This window comes from Platalea leucorodia (assembly GCF_965183815.1).
Source record: "Platalea leucorodia genome assembly, contig: HAP1_HAP1_SCAFFOLD_314, whole genome shotgun sequence".
In the NCBI taxonomy this organism is placed as follows: Eukaryota; Metazoa; Chordata; class Aves; order Pelecaniformes; family Threskiornithidae; genus Platalea; species Platalea leucorodia.
In genome coordinates, this window is record NW_028121262.1 from 74,163 (window position 1) to 85,897 (window position 11,735).

The window sequence follows — 11,735 nt, forward strand, 5'->3', positions numbered from 1 at the left end:
CTCTCCCAAGAGCTCCAGCTGCAGATGGCAACTGTAAGGCGTTCAAGCACAAAGTGTTTTGATTCTAAAGGCTTTGGGGGATGGACGGCACAAAGACAGGATACACGTTCCTTTGGGGAAGTATTTGGGGGAGCCCCAGGAGGTGGGCAATTGGTGGGTGAAAACCACTACCAGGGAGAGGATTCGCTCTTGGGAAATGCAGAGGACTACAGTTGTCCCTTCCGCAAAGGCCCCGATAAAAAGGTAAGTCCAGAGGACAAGCTGGTATAGTGATGCTGACTGGAAGACCGCTGTAGCTCGAGGACTGAGTGATCCACAGTCCCGTTAATCTGGGAAGGCACACGCCTGTGCCGTGCTCTGCTGTGCTGCATAAATCCCTGGTCAGCAGGATAAACTCAGCTCTCACTCAGGGGTGGTGAGACAGCTGCCTGCAAGCAAGAAGTCCGCATGCGAACGTCTTTTACTGTGACAGTAGAAATGATGAATAGAATTGCTGTCTTGCAGGGAAGTCCTAAAACGGTGAGGACACTCTTTCAATTCTATGATGGGGGTCTGCGTGGCACGCTGTGTGTGGCTGGAGTTCTGTGTGAAGCTACTCTGCTCAGGGTTCTCCGCATCTAAAGGGACGAAGGATTCTCTATGCCAGCCTCTTCCTGTAGTGTGAGCTGTAACAGAGGGAGTTGTGAAGGACATCTTAGAGAGTCGGCGTGTCTCTCTTACTGAGATCTCAAGGAGCCAGCATCTCCGGGTGTAAAGCTGCTGCTTCTCAGGTTGCTGCAAGTCGAGGGTCTGGGTGTCTGATGCGGGTGATAACTAGATGGTTTATTGTGGTTTTTCCCCTGTGAGAGGGGGAGGCTGTTTCCCGTATCAGAGGGCCGGAACACACTGCGGAGCTTTCCCGAGGGGCTCGTCGGAGGTGCCGTTTAGGAAGCAATGCGGTGGGCAGGACTTGTCAGAGAGCCTCTCCTGAACGCATGCATGTCCCGCGAATCCGTCAGCACCGTTCTGAGGGATGCTGGCAAGCGCGGGGCTGCAGCAGGCGCTGTTGGCTGAGCAGGAGTGGGAAGCCGGCAAGGCGGAGGGCCGCTTCCCGGCGCCGGAGCGCTGCAGGTGCTGTGTGCGGCTGCGAGTATCGCTGTTGGCCTCTGCAAAGGCGTGAGGTGGGGGCAGTGACCTTTGCAACTGACCCAAGAGCTCCAGCTGCGCTGAGGCGGGCGAGGACGAAGAAGCGCTGTGCAGCTGGCAGCCCGCTGGCGAGAGGGAAGGCAACGCGGGCCGCACGGCCCCTCCCGCCGTTGAGCCGGCGGAGTGGCCGGCCGGCAGGCGCGTCCACGCCTGAGCCTCGCCGGGAGCCGCCTGCGTTCCCCGTCGTCAGCCTGAGATTCCCGAGGAGCCGTAGTGCCGTGCTGGGCTGCTACCTGCGGAGGCTCTCGCCCGGCTGCTCGACCGGGGAGCGCGGCTCGGTGCCGCCGGGCTGAGCCTCCGCCCCACGGCGCCGTGGGAAACGGGTTGTGCTCGTCTCGCCGCCGTGTTTCTCCAAGGGCGCGGACTGGCGTCCCGGCAGCCAAGCGCGCCCGCCTGCCCGCGGGCTCCGGGCAGCGGGGAGCGGGGCAGGACGCGGGGCAGCTGCCGGCGCCGCCCGTGCGCTCGGACTCGAGCGGCGGCCCCGCAGGGCTCTCGGCGCTCCTTCCCGGCGCTTCCCGCCCCGGCGCGGTGTGCGCGCGGGTCCGTGCGCCGGGGCGAGCCGGCAGCGCGGGCAGCGGGCGGCGGCGGGCGCAGTGCCGCCGCGGGCCGCAGGGTGGTGCTCCCGGCCAAGGCGGCGCCGAGCGGCTGCGGGCGGGGAGGCGGCCGAGCCCAGCCCGGCCGAGCGCAGCCCGGCCCAGACGAGCCGGGCAGCGGCGGCGAGCGGCGGCGAGCGGCGGCGAGCGGTGCCCCGTGCAATCCGCTGCCGGGCCACGGCGGCCGCGCTCCGGGCCGCCGGCCGCACTCGGCGAGAGGGAGGGCGCCCGCCCGCCGCCCCGCCGCGCCGCCGCGCCGCCGCCGGGCGCCGCTTTCGGCGGAGGACCGCGCGGGCGATCGGCGAGGCGGAGGCTGTCCGCCGCCGCGACATGGCGATCGCAAGGCAAGTGCTCTGTCTCTCTGCTTTCCTCTCCCTGCCGCACGCTCGCTCCGAGCCCCTCCGCTACTCCGTAGCCGAGGAGGCGGAGAGCGGCTCCGTGGTAGCCAACGTGGCGGAGGACGCGGGGCTGGCCCCGGCGCAGCTCGCGGCTCGCCGCGCCCGCCTGGCCTCGGACGACGGCCGGCAGCACTTTCGCTTAGACCGCGGCACCGGCCGCCTCGTAGTGGCGGACAGGCTGGACCGGGAGGAGCTGTGCGGGCAGTCCGCTACCTGCACGCTCCCCTTCGAGCTCCTGCTGGCGAACCCCCTGCAGTTCTTTCGGGTCGAGGTGGCGGTGCAGGACGTCAACGACCATTCGCCCGTTTTCCCGGAGGAACGAGTCACTTTTAAGATCCTGGAAACGAGCGACCCGGGCTCGCGTTTCCCGCTGGAGGGGGCTCGGGACCTGGATGTTGGCAGCAACAGCATCCAGGCTTACAGCATCTCTCCCGACAACGAGTACTTTAGTGTCTCCTTTGGGAGTCGGAGTAAGGGAGACAAATATGTGGAACTGGTCTTGGAAAAGCCGCTAGACAGAGAGGAGCAGGCGGAGGTGGGTTTCAGCCTCATCGCCATGGACGGAGGCTCTCCGCCGAGGAGTGGGACCACCCAAATCCACATTGTCGTTCTAGATGTAAATGACAATGCTCCTGTCTTCACAGAGGAGCGGTACCTTGGTCAGGTTTTGGAAAATGCACCGGAGGGCTCTGTGGTCCTCAGCGTGGTGGCAACCGATCGGGACATGGGAATCAACGGGGACATCACCTATCAGTTCAGCCAAGCAGTGGGCCAGAGCCACTCGGCATTCGCACTTGACCCCACCAGCGGTGAAATTAAAGTCACAAAGCCTCTGGACTTTGAGGCAGCACAGAATCACGAGCTCAGCGTGCGGGCCACAGATGGCGGGGGCCTCTCGTCAATCTGCAAGGTGTTGGTGGAGGTGGTGGATGTGAATGACAATGCACCAGAGCTGGTGGTCAATTCCTTCAGCAGCCCCCTCCCCGAGAACGCGTTACCCGGGACGGTGGTCGCCCTCTTTACTGTCAGGGACCGAGATGCCGGTGCCAACGGGAAGATCACCTGTGCCCTTGAAGACCAGCTGTCGTTCTCCCTGCGGCCGGCCTATAAGAATTACTACGAGCTGGTGACCGTGAGCACTCTGGACAGGGAGGAGACGGCACGGTACATCCTCACTGTCACAGCAGCAGACGCGGGGTCACCTCCTCTCACGACCACCCAGACCTTCACGGTGGACATCTCCGATGTCAACGACAATGCACCTGTCTTCAACCAGACGTCGTACACCATGCATGTGCGTGAGAACAATGCCCCCACGGTGCTCGTCGGAGCCGTCAGTGCCACGGATGCCGACGTGGGGCCCAATGCCAAGGTGACCTATTCCCTGGCACCAGCCCACCCCGCAGAGCAGCCTCCCTGCTCCTGCATCTCTGTGAACTCTGAGAACGGGCAGGTGTTTGTGCTGCGGCCTCTGGACTATGAGCAGGTGAGGCAGATGGAAGTCTTGGTGAGCGCCTCCGATGCGGGCTCTCCTCGCCTTAGTGCCAACGTCACCGTCCGCCTTGTCGTGGTGGATGAGAATGACAATGCGCCACTGGTGCTGTACCCGTCGCACGACAGCAGCCCACCATCCAGCGAGCTGGTGCCCATGTCGGCTGAGGCAGGGTACCTCATCACCAAAGTGGTGGCCGTGGATGCCGACTCGGGGCAGAACTCGTGGCTCTCGTACCACCTGCTGAGGGCCACCGACCCCGGGCTGTTTGTGGTGGGTGCGCAGAGTGGGGAGGTGCGGCTGAGGAGGCCCGTGACAGAGAGAGACACCGTGAAGCAGAAGCTCGTTGTCCTGGTGCGAGACAACGGGCAGCCACCGCTGTCGGCCACCGTGGCGCTGAGCGCACTGCTGCTCAGTGACTTCTCAGACATGCGCCTACCGCACAGCAGCCTGGCCACGGAGGATGACAGCGGCTCCCTGACAACCTATTTAATCATTTCATTGGTCTGTGTCTCGCTCCTCTTCCTCACGTCCACGGCAGCCTTCGTCGCTCGCAAGATGTGCAAGAGAAAGGAGCTGAAGGGTGGGCATGTGGTTTACGGCGCTGGCAACTTGCAGAGCGGCCTGGCTGATTCAGCTGCTGCGGGGACCCTGTCCCACGCCTATTGCTACGAGATCAACCTCACGACAGGCTCGGGCAACAGCGAGTTCAAGTTCCTGAAGCCCATCCTCCCCAGCCTGCCACCACAGCACTGTGGCACGAGCGGGGGCACTGACGGCGAACGAGATTTCCCCCGTGGCCCTATCACCACGGAGGACATGGCACCAGACAACGCCGGCATGCTCTCTGCAGAAGAGTTCAATAGTCTTTCCTTTAACTAGCATGGAGTCAGCCCAGCCAGAGGCTTCATGCCTCCTGATCGGAAGGGAGCTGGGCTACAACACGGGGCAATGGTTCCTCCAGACTAAATCTGCATTTGCAATTGGTGTCACTGATTTCCCTCCAATTCTAAGTCAGAAGAAAGGTTGTCTCCCCCTCCAAACCAACCAACCAACCAACCAAACAAACAAACAAACAAACAAAGAAAAAACCTAAAGGCTCCCTCTCTCAGGCAATAATATCTTTCAGCTCTGCTGCAGCCATTTCTGAAATGCTTTGAGAGTGGGGTTAGTCCCAGGAGCCCCCGGCTAAGTTCTTGCCTCACTTTTTTTTTTTTTTTATTCTGTGCTGTGTTGCGATGGCAAGGTCAGGCAGACAAATCACATGCTCAGTGAAATGCACGTAGCTCTTGTTCCTTGTCAGAAAAGCAAGGAAGTTGTGAGTACCGTGTTACAATGTGTTGCAAGCGTGGGGCTCTTTCTTCTGTGGGTTTGGGATGCGTCTGTCTGAGCTGTGTGGGCTCTGTGTGTTTTGCCCCCTGGTCATTATGTCTGTCCGGACAGCCGTTGTGTGTCTGCCTATGCTGCACAAAGGCTGCCCGCTGAAGCAGGGAGTAGCTCACATCCAGCCGTTGCGATGCACGCAATTGCAGCTCAGCAGGCAAGAAGGCTGTGTTGACCCTTTGAATACAGAAGTCTCATGTTCTCTGAGGGAGAGCAGCAAAACGCACAACAAGATCTTCCTTTGGCCCATAAGGGGAGGGTTGCGTGGGCTGTCTCCTTGGGATTGCCTTGGAAATATGGCAGCACTAACGGTGTTGGGATAGGCTGTAACCGTGCAGAGCTGTGAGAACATGTTCATTGTCGTTGGGTGCACTGTATGAAAACGCCACGAGGTGCTTCAAAGGACTGTGTCTGAAGGTCGAATCGAGATGAACTTGGAAAAGGGCCCTTGACTTTGGTCTCATGCTTGTTGTTCCGGAATTCAGAGGCTTCTTGATGGGAGTGGAAAGGTGTCCCGATATGATTTTCTGGGTTTGTGTTAGAGCAGTTGCATCCTCCTTTTTGCCCTTTCTCCTTCTACCCTGCAGACTGCCTTTGAGCATTGTCTTACCTATTCCTCTTGAGAAGGACTGTCACCCCATGTGTAATAACGGATTGCTTGACTGCAGGCAGTGTGGCAGGGAATAGCTGGAAAGCTTCACGCTGTGTTGTGCTGCAGTTAGAAACTGTACCGTTGTAAACCGGGATACCCTTGTGTGTAAAAGTGAAATAAAGAGAGCAGCTGAATGCCTTGTGTGGAGAGAGTCTTTGTGGAGATGTTCTTTCTGGGGAAGCTCTGTCCAAGTTTTCAAAAGGCCGGGAGGCTTTTTTTTCTCATTTTGTCCCTTGGCTGAGGTGAAGTTGAAGGGGTCCATTTCCTCGCTTTGGAGACGCAGCCGACAGAGCATTCAGTAAAACTGTGGGGATCACGGATTTGCTGGCAGGCCTGTATGGGTCTTGTGAGCCCTGATCTTCTGGCTGCAGCAGGGCCCGGTTCGATCGAGGTCAGGGGAAACTGGCGGCTACCCTAGCAGGGGCCCTGGGTGTGCAAAGGCCTCTGCAAAGGCGTGAGGTGGGGGCAGTGACCTGTCCAACTCTCCCAAGAGCTCCAGCTGCAGATGGCAACTGTAAGGCGTTCAAGCACAAAGTGTTTTGATTCTAAAGGCTTTGGGGGATGGACGGCACAAAGACAGGATACACGTTCCTTTGGGGAAGTATTTGGGGGAGCCCCAGGAGGTGGGCAATTGGTGGGTGAAAACCACTACCAGGGAGAGGATTCGCTCTTGGGAAATGCAGAGGACTACAGTTGTCCCTTCCGCAAAGGCCCCGATAAAAAGGTAAGTCCAGAGGACAAGCTGGTATAGTGATGCTGACTGGAAGACCGCTGTAGCTCGAGGACTGAGTGATCCACAGTCCCGTTAATCTGGGAAGGCACACGCCTGTGCCGTGCTCTGCTGTGCTGCATAAATCCCTGGTCAGCAGGATAAACTCAGCTCTCACTCAGGGGTGGTGAGACAGCTGCCTGCAAGCAAGAAGTCCGCATGCGAACGTCTTTTACTGTGACAGTAGAAATGATGAATAGAATTGCTGTCTTGCAGGGAAGTCCTAAAACGGTGAGGACACTCTTTCAATTCTATGATGGGGGTCTGCGTGGCACGCTGTGTGTGGCTGGAGTTCTGTGTGAAGCTACTCTGCTCAGGGTTCTCCGCATCTAAAGGGACGAAGGATTCTCTATGCCAGCCTCTTCCTGTAGTGTGAGCTGTAACAGAGGGAGTTGTGAAGGACATCTTAGAGAGTCGGCGTGTCTCTCTTACTGAGATCTCAAGGAGCCAGCATCTCCGGGTGTAAAGCTGCTGCTTCTCAGGTTGCTGCAAGTCGAGGGTCTGGGTGTCTGATGCGGGTGATAACTAGATGGTTTATTGTGGTTTTTCCCCTGTGAGAGGGGGAGGCTGTTTCCCGTATCAGAGGGCCGGAACACACTGCGGAGCTTTCCCGAGGGGCTCGTCGGAGGTGCCGTTTAGGAAGCAATGCGGTGGGCAGGACTTGTCAGAGAGCCTCTCCTGAACGCATGCATGTCCCGCGAATCCGTCAGCACCGTTCTGAGGGATGCTGGCAAGCGCGGGGCTGCAGCAGGCGCTGTTGGCTGAGCAGGAGTGGGAAGCCGGCAAGGCGGAGGGCCGCTTCCCGGCGCCGGAGCGCTGCAGGTGCTGTGTGCGGCTGCGAGTATCGCTGTTGGCCTCTGCAAAGGCGTGAGGTGGGGGCAGTGACCTTTGCAACTGACCCAAGAGCTCCAGCTGCGCTGAGGCGGGCGAGGACGAAGAAGCGCTGTGCAGCTGGCAGCCCGCTGGCGAGAGGGAAGGCAACGCGGGCCGCACGGCCCCTCCCGCCGTTGAGCCGGCGGAGTGGCCGGCCGGCAGGCGCGTCCACGCCTGAGCCTCGCCGGGAGCCGCCTGCGTTCCCCGTCGTCAGCCTGAGATTCCCGAGGAGCCGTAGTGCCGTGCTGGGCTGCTACCTGCGGAGGCTCTCGCCCGGCTGCTCGACCGGGGAGCGCGGCTCGGTGCCGCCGGGCTGAGCCTCCGCCCCACGGCGCCGTGGGAAACGGGTTGTGCTCGTCTCGCCGCCGTGTTTCTCCAAGGGCGCGGACTGGCGTCCCGGCAGCCAAGCGCGCCCGCCTGCCCGCGGGCTCCGGGCAGCGGGGAGCGGGGCAGGACGCGGGGCAGCTGCCGGCGCCGCCCGTGCGCTCGGACTCGAGCGGCGGCCCCGCAGGGCTCTCGGCGCTCCTTCCCGGCGCTTCCCGCCCCGGCGCGGTGTGCGCGCGGGTCCGTGCGCCGGGGCGAGCCGGCAGCGCGGGCAGCGGGCGGCGGCGGGCGCAGTGCCGCCGCGGGCCGCAGGGTGGTGCTCCCGGCCAAGGCGGCGCCGAGCGGCTGCGGGCGGGGAGGCGGCCGAGCCCAGCCCGGCCGAGCGCAGCCCGGCCCAGACGAGCCGGGCAGCGGCGGCGAGCGGCGGCGAGCGGCGGCGAGCGGTGCCCCGTGCAATCCGCTGCCGGGCCACGGCGGCCGCGCTCCGGGCCGCCGGCCGCACTCGGCGAGAGGGAGGGCGCCCGCCCGCCGCCCCGCCGCGCCGCCGCGCCGCCGCCGGGCGCCGCTTTCGGCGGAGGACCGCGCGGGCGATCGGCGAGGCGGAGGCTGTCCGCCGCCGCGACATGGCGATCGCAAGGCAAGTGCTCTGTCTCTCTGCTTTCCTCTCCCTGCCGCACGCTCGCTCCGAGCCCCTCCGCTACTCCGTAGCCGAGGAGGCGGAGAGCGGCTCCGTGGTAGCCAACGTGGCGGAGGACGCGGGGCTGGCCCCGGCGCAGCTCGCGGCTCGCCGCGCCCGCCTGGCCTCGGACGACGGCCGGCAGCACTTTCGCTTAGACCGCGGCACCGGCCGCCTCGTAGTGGCGGACAGGCTGGACCGGGAGGAGCTGTGCGGGCAGTCCGCTACCTGCACGCTCCCCTTCGAGCTCCTGCTGGCGAACCCCCTGCAGTTCTTTCGGGTCGAGGTGGCGGTGCAGGACGTCAACGACCATTCGCCCGTTTTCCCGGAGGAACGAGTCACTTTTAAGATCCTGGAAACGAGCGACCCGGGCTCGCGTTTCCCGCTGGAGGGGGCTCGGGACCTGGATGTTGGCAGCAACAGCATCCAGGCTTACAGCATCTCTCCCGACAACGAGTACTTTAGTGTCTCCTTTGGGAGTCGGAGTAAGGGAGACAAATATGTGGAACTGGTCTTGGAAAAGCCGCTAGACAGAGAGGAGCAGGCGGAGGTGGGTTTCAGCCTCATCGCCATGGACGGAGGCTCTCCGCCGAGGAGTGGGACCACCCAAATCCACATTGTCGTTCTAGATGTAAATGACAATGCTCCTGTCTTCACAGAGGAGCGGTACCTTGGTCAGGTTTTGGAAAATGCACCGGAGGGCTCTGTGGTCCTCAGCGTGGTGGCAACCGATCGGGACATGGGAATCAACGGGGACATCACCTATCAGTTCAGCCAAGCAGTGGGCCAGAGCCACTCGGCATTCGCACTTGACCCCACCAGCGGTGAAATTAAAGTCACAAAGCCTCTGGACTTTGAGGCAGCACAGAATCACGAGCTCAGCGTGCGGGCCACAGATGGCGGGGGCCTCTCGTCAATCTGCAAGGTGTTGGTGGAGGTGGTGGATGTGAATGACAATGCACCAGAGCTGGTGGTCAATTCCTTCAGCAGCCCCCTCCCCGAGAACGCGTTACCCGGGACGGTGGTCGCCCTCTTTACTGTCAGGGACCGAGATGCCGGTGCCAACGGGAAGATCACCTGTGCCCTTGAAGACCAGCTGTCGTTCTCCCTGCGGCCGGCCTATAAGAATTACTACGAGCTGGTGACCGTGAGCACTCTGGACAGGGAGGAGACGGCACGGTACATCCTCACTGTCACAGCAGCAGACGCGGGGTCACCTCCTCTCACGACCACCCAGACCTTCACGGTGGACATCTCCGATGTCAACGACAATGCACCTGTCTTCAACCAGACGTCGTACACCATGCATGTGCGTGAGAACAATGCCCCCACGGTGCTCGTCGGAGCCGTCAGTGCCACGGATGCCGACGTGGGGCCCAATGCCAAGGTGACCTATTCCCTGGCACCAGCCCACCCCGCAGAGCAGCCTCCCTGCTCCTGCATCTCTGTGAACTCTGAGAACGGGCAGGTGTTTGTGCTGCGGCCTCTGGACTATGAGCAGGTGAGGCAGATGGAAGTCTTGGTGAGCGCCTCCGATGCGGGCTCTCCTCGCCTTAGTGCCAACGTCACCGTCCGCCTTGTCGTGGTGGATGAGAATGACAATGCGCCACTGGTGCTGTACCCGTCGCACGACAGCAGCCCACCATCCAGCGAGCTGGTGCCCATGTCGGCTGAGGCAGGGTACCTCATCACCAAAGTGGTGGCCGTGGATGCCGACTCGGGGCAGAACTCGTGGCTCTCGTACCACCTGCTGAGGGCCACCGACCCCGGGCTGTTTGTGGTGGGTGCGCAGAGTGGGGAGGTGCGGCTGAGGAGGCCCGTGACAGAGAGAGACACCGTGAAGCAGAAGCTCGTTGTCCTGGTGCGAGACAACGGGCAGCCACCGCTGTCGGCCACCGTGGCGCTGAGCGCACTGCTGCTCAGTGACTTCTCAGACATGCGCCTACCGCACAGCAGCCTGGCCACGGAGGATGACAGCGGCTCCCTGACAACCTATTTAATCATTTCATTGGTCTGTGTCTCGCTCCTCTTCCTCACGTCCACGGCAGCCTTCGTCGCTCGCAAGATGTGCAAGAGAAAGGAGCTGAAGGGTGGGCATGTGGTTTACGGCGCTGGCAACTTGCAGAGCGGCCTGGGCTGATTCAGCTGCTGCGGGGACCCTGTCCCACGCCTATTGCTACGAGATCAACCTCACGACAGGCTCGGGCAACAGCGAGTTCAAGTTCCTGAAGCCCATCCTCCCCAGCCTGCCACCACAGCACTGTGGCACGAGCGGGGGGCACTGACGGCGAACGAGATTTCCCCCGTGGCCCTATCACCACGGAGGACATGGCACCAGACAACGCCGGCATGCTCTCTGCAGAAGAGTTCAATAGTCTTTCCTTTAACTAGCATGGAGTCAGCCCAGCCAGAGGCTTCATGCCTCCTGATCGGAAGGGAGCTGGGCTACAACACGGGGCAATGGTTCCTCCAGACTAAATCTGCATTTGCAATTGGTGTCACTGATTTCCCTCCAATTCTAAGTCAGAAGAAAGGTTGTCTCCCCCTCCAAACCAACCAACCAACCAACCAAACAAACAAACAAACAAACAAAGAAAAAACCTAAAGGCTCCCTCTCTCAGGCAATAATATCTTTCAGCTCTGCTGCAGCCATTTCTGAAATGCTTTGAGAGTGGGGTTAGTCCCAGGAGCCCCCGGCTAAGTTCTTGCCTCACTTTTTTTTTTTTTTTTATTCTGTGCTGTGTTGCGATGGCAAGGTCAGGCAGACAAATCACATGCTCAGTGAAATGCACGTAGCTCTTGTTCCTTGTCAGAAAAGCAAGGAAGTTGTGAGTACCGTGTTACAATGTGTTGCAAGCGTGGGGCTCTTTCTTCTGTGGTTTGGGATGCGTCTGTCTGAGCTGTGTGGGCTCTGTGTGTTTTGCCCCCTGGTCATTATGTCTGTCCGGACAGCCGTTGTGTGTCTGCCTATGCTGCACAAAGGCTGCCCGCTGAAGCAGGGAGTAGCTCACATCCAGCCGTTGCGATGCACGCAATTGCAGCTCAGCAGGCAAGAAGGCTGTGTTGACCTTTGAATACAGAAGTCTCATGTTCTCTGAGGGAGAGCAGCAAAACGCACAACAAGATCTTCCTTTGGCCCATAAGGGGAGGGTTGCGTGGGCTGTCTCCTTGGGATTGCCTTGGAAATATGGCAGCACTAACGGTGTTGGGATAGGCTGTAACCGTGCAGAGCTGTGAGAACATGTTCATTGTCGTTGGGTGCACTGTATGAAAACGCCACGAGGTGCTTCAAAGGACTGTGTCTGAAGGTCGAATCGAGATGAACTTGGAAAAGGGCCCTTGACTTTGGTCTCATGCTTGTTGTTCCGGAATTCAGAGGCTTCTTGATGG

At 60.8% G+C, this 11,735-nt stretch overlaps 1 protein-coding gene and 1 pseudogene across 2 annotated transcripts; both read left to right on the forward strand.

The window, feature by feature from the left end:
* Window positions 1–2,093: 2,093 nt before the first annotated feature.
* On the forward strand, window positions 2,094–4,565 carry LOC309604041 (protocadherin beta-15-like). Its single transcript, XM_082338968.1, has one exon. The coding sequence runs from the start codon at window positions 2,109–2,111 to the stop codon at window positions 4,548–4,550; it is 2,442 nt and encodes an 813-aa protein (XP_082195094.1). The 5' UTR covers window positions 2,094–2,108; the 3' UTR covers window positions 4,551–4,565.
* Window positions 4,566–8,292: 3,727 nt separating this feature from the next.
* Window positions 8,293–10,736, forward strand: LOC309604045 (protocadherin beta-15-like; annotated as a pseudogene). The gene has a single exon. The product of its transcript is annotated as a protocadherin beta-15-like (transcript).
* Window positions 10,737–11,735: the final 999 nt, after the last annotated feature.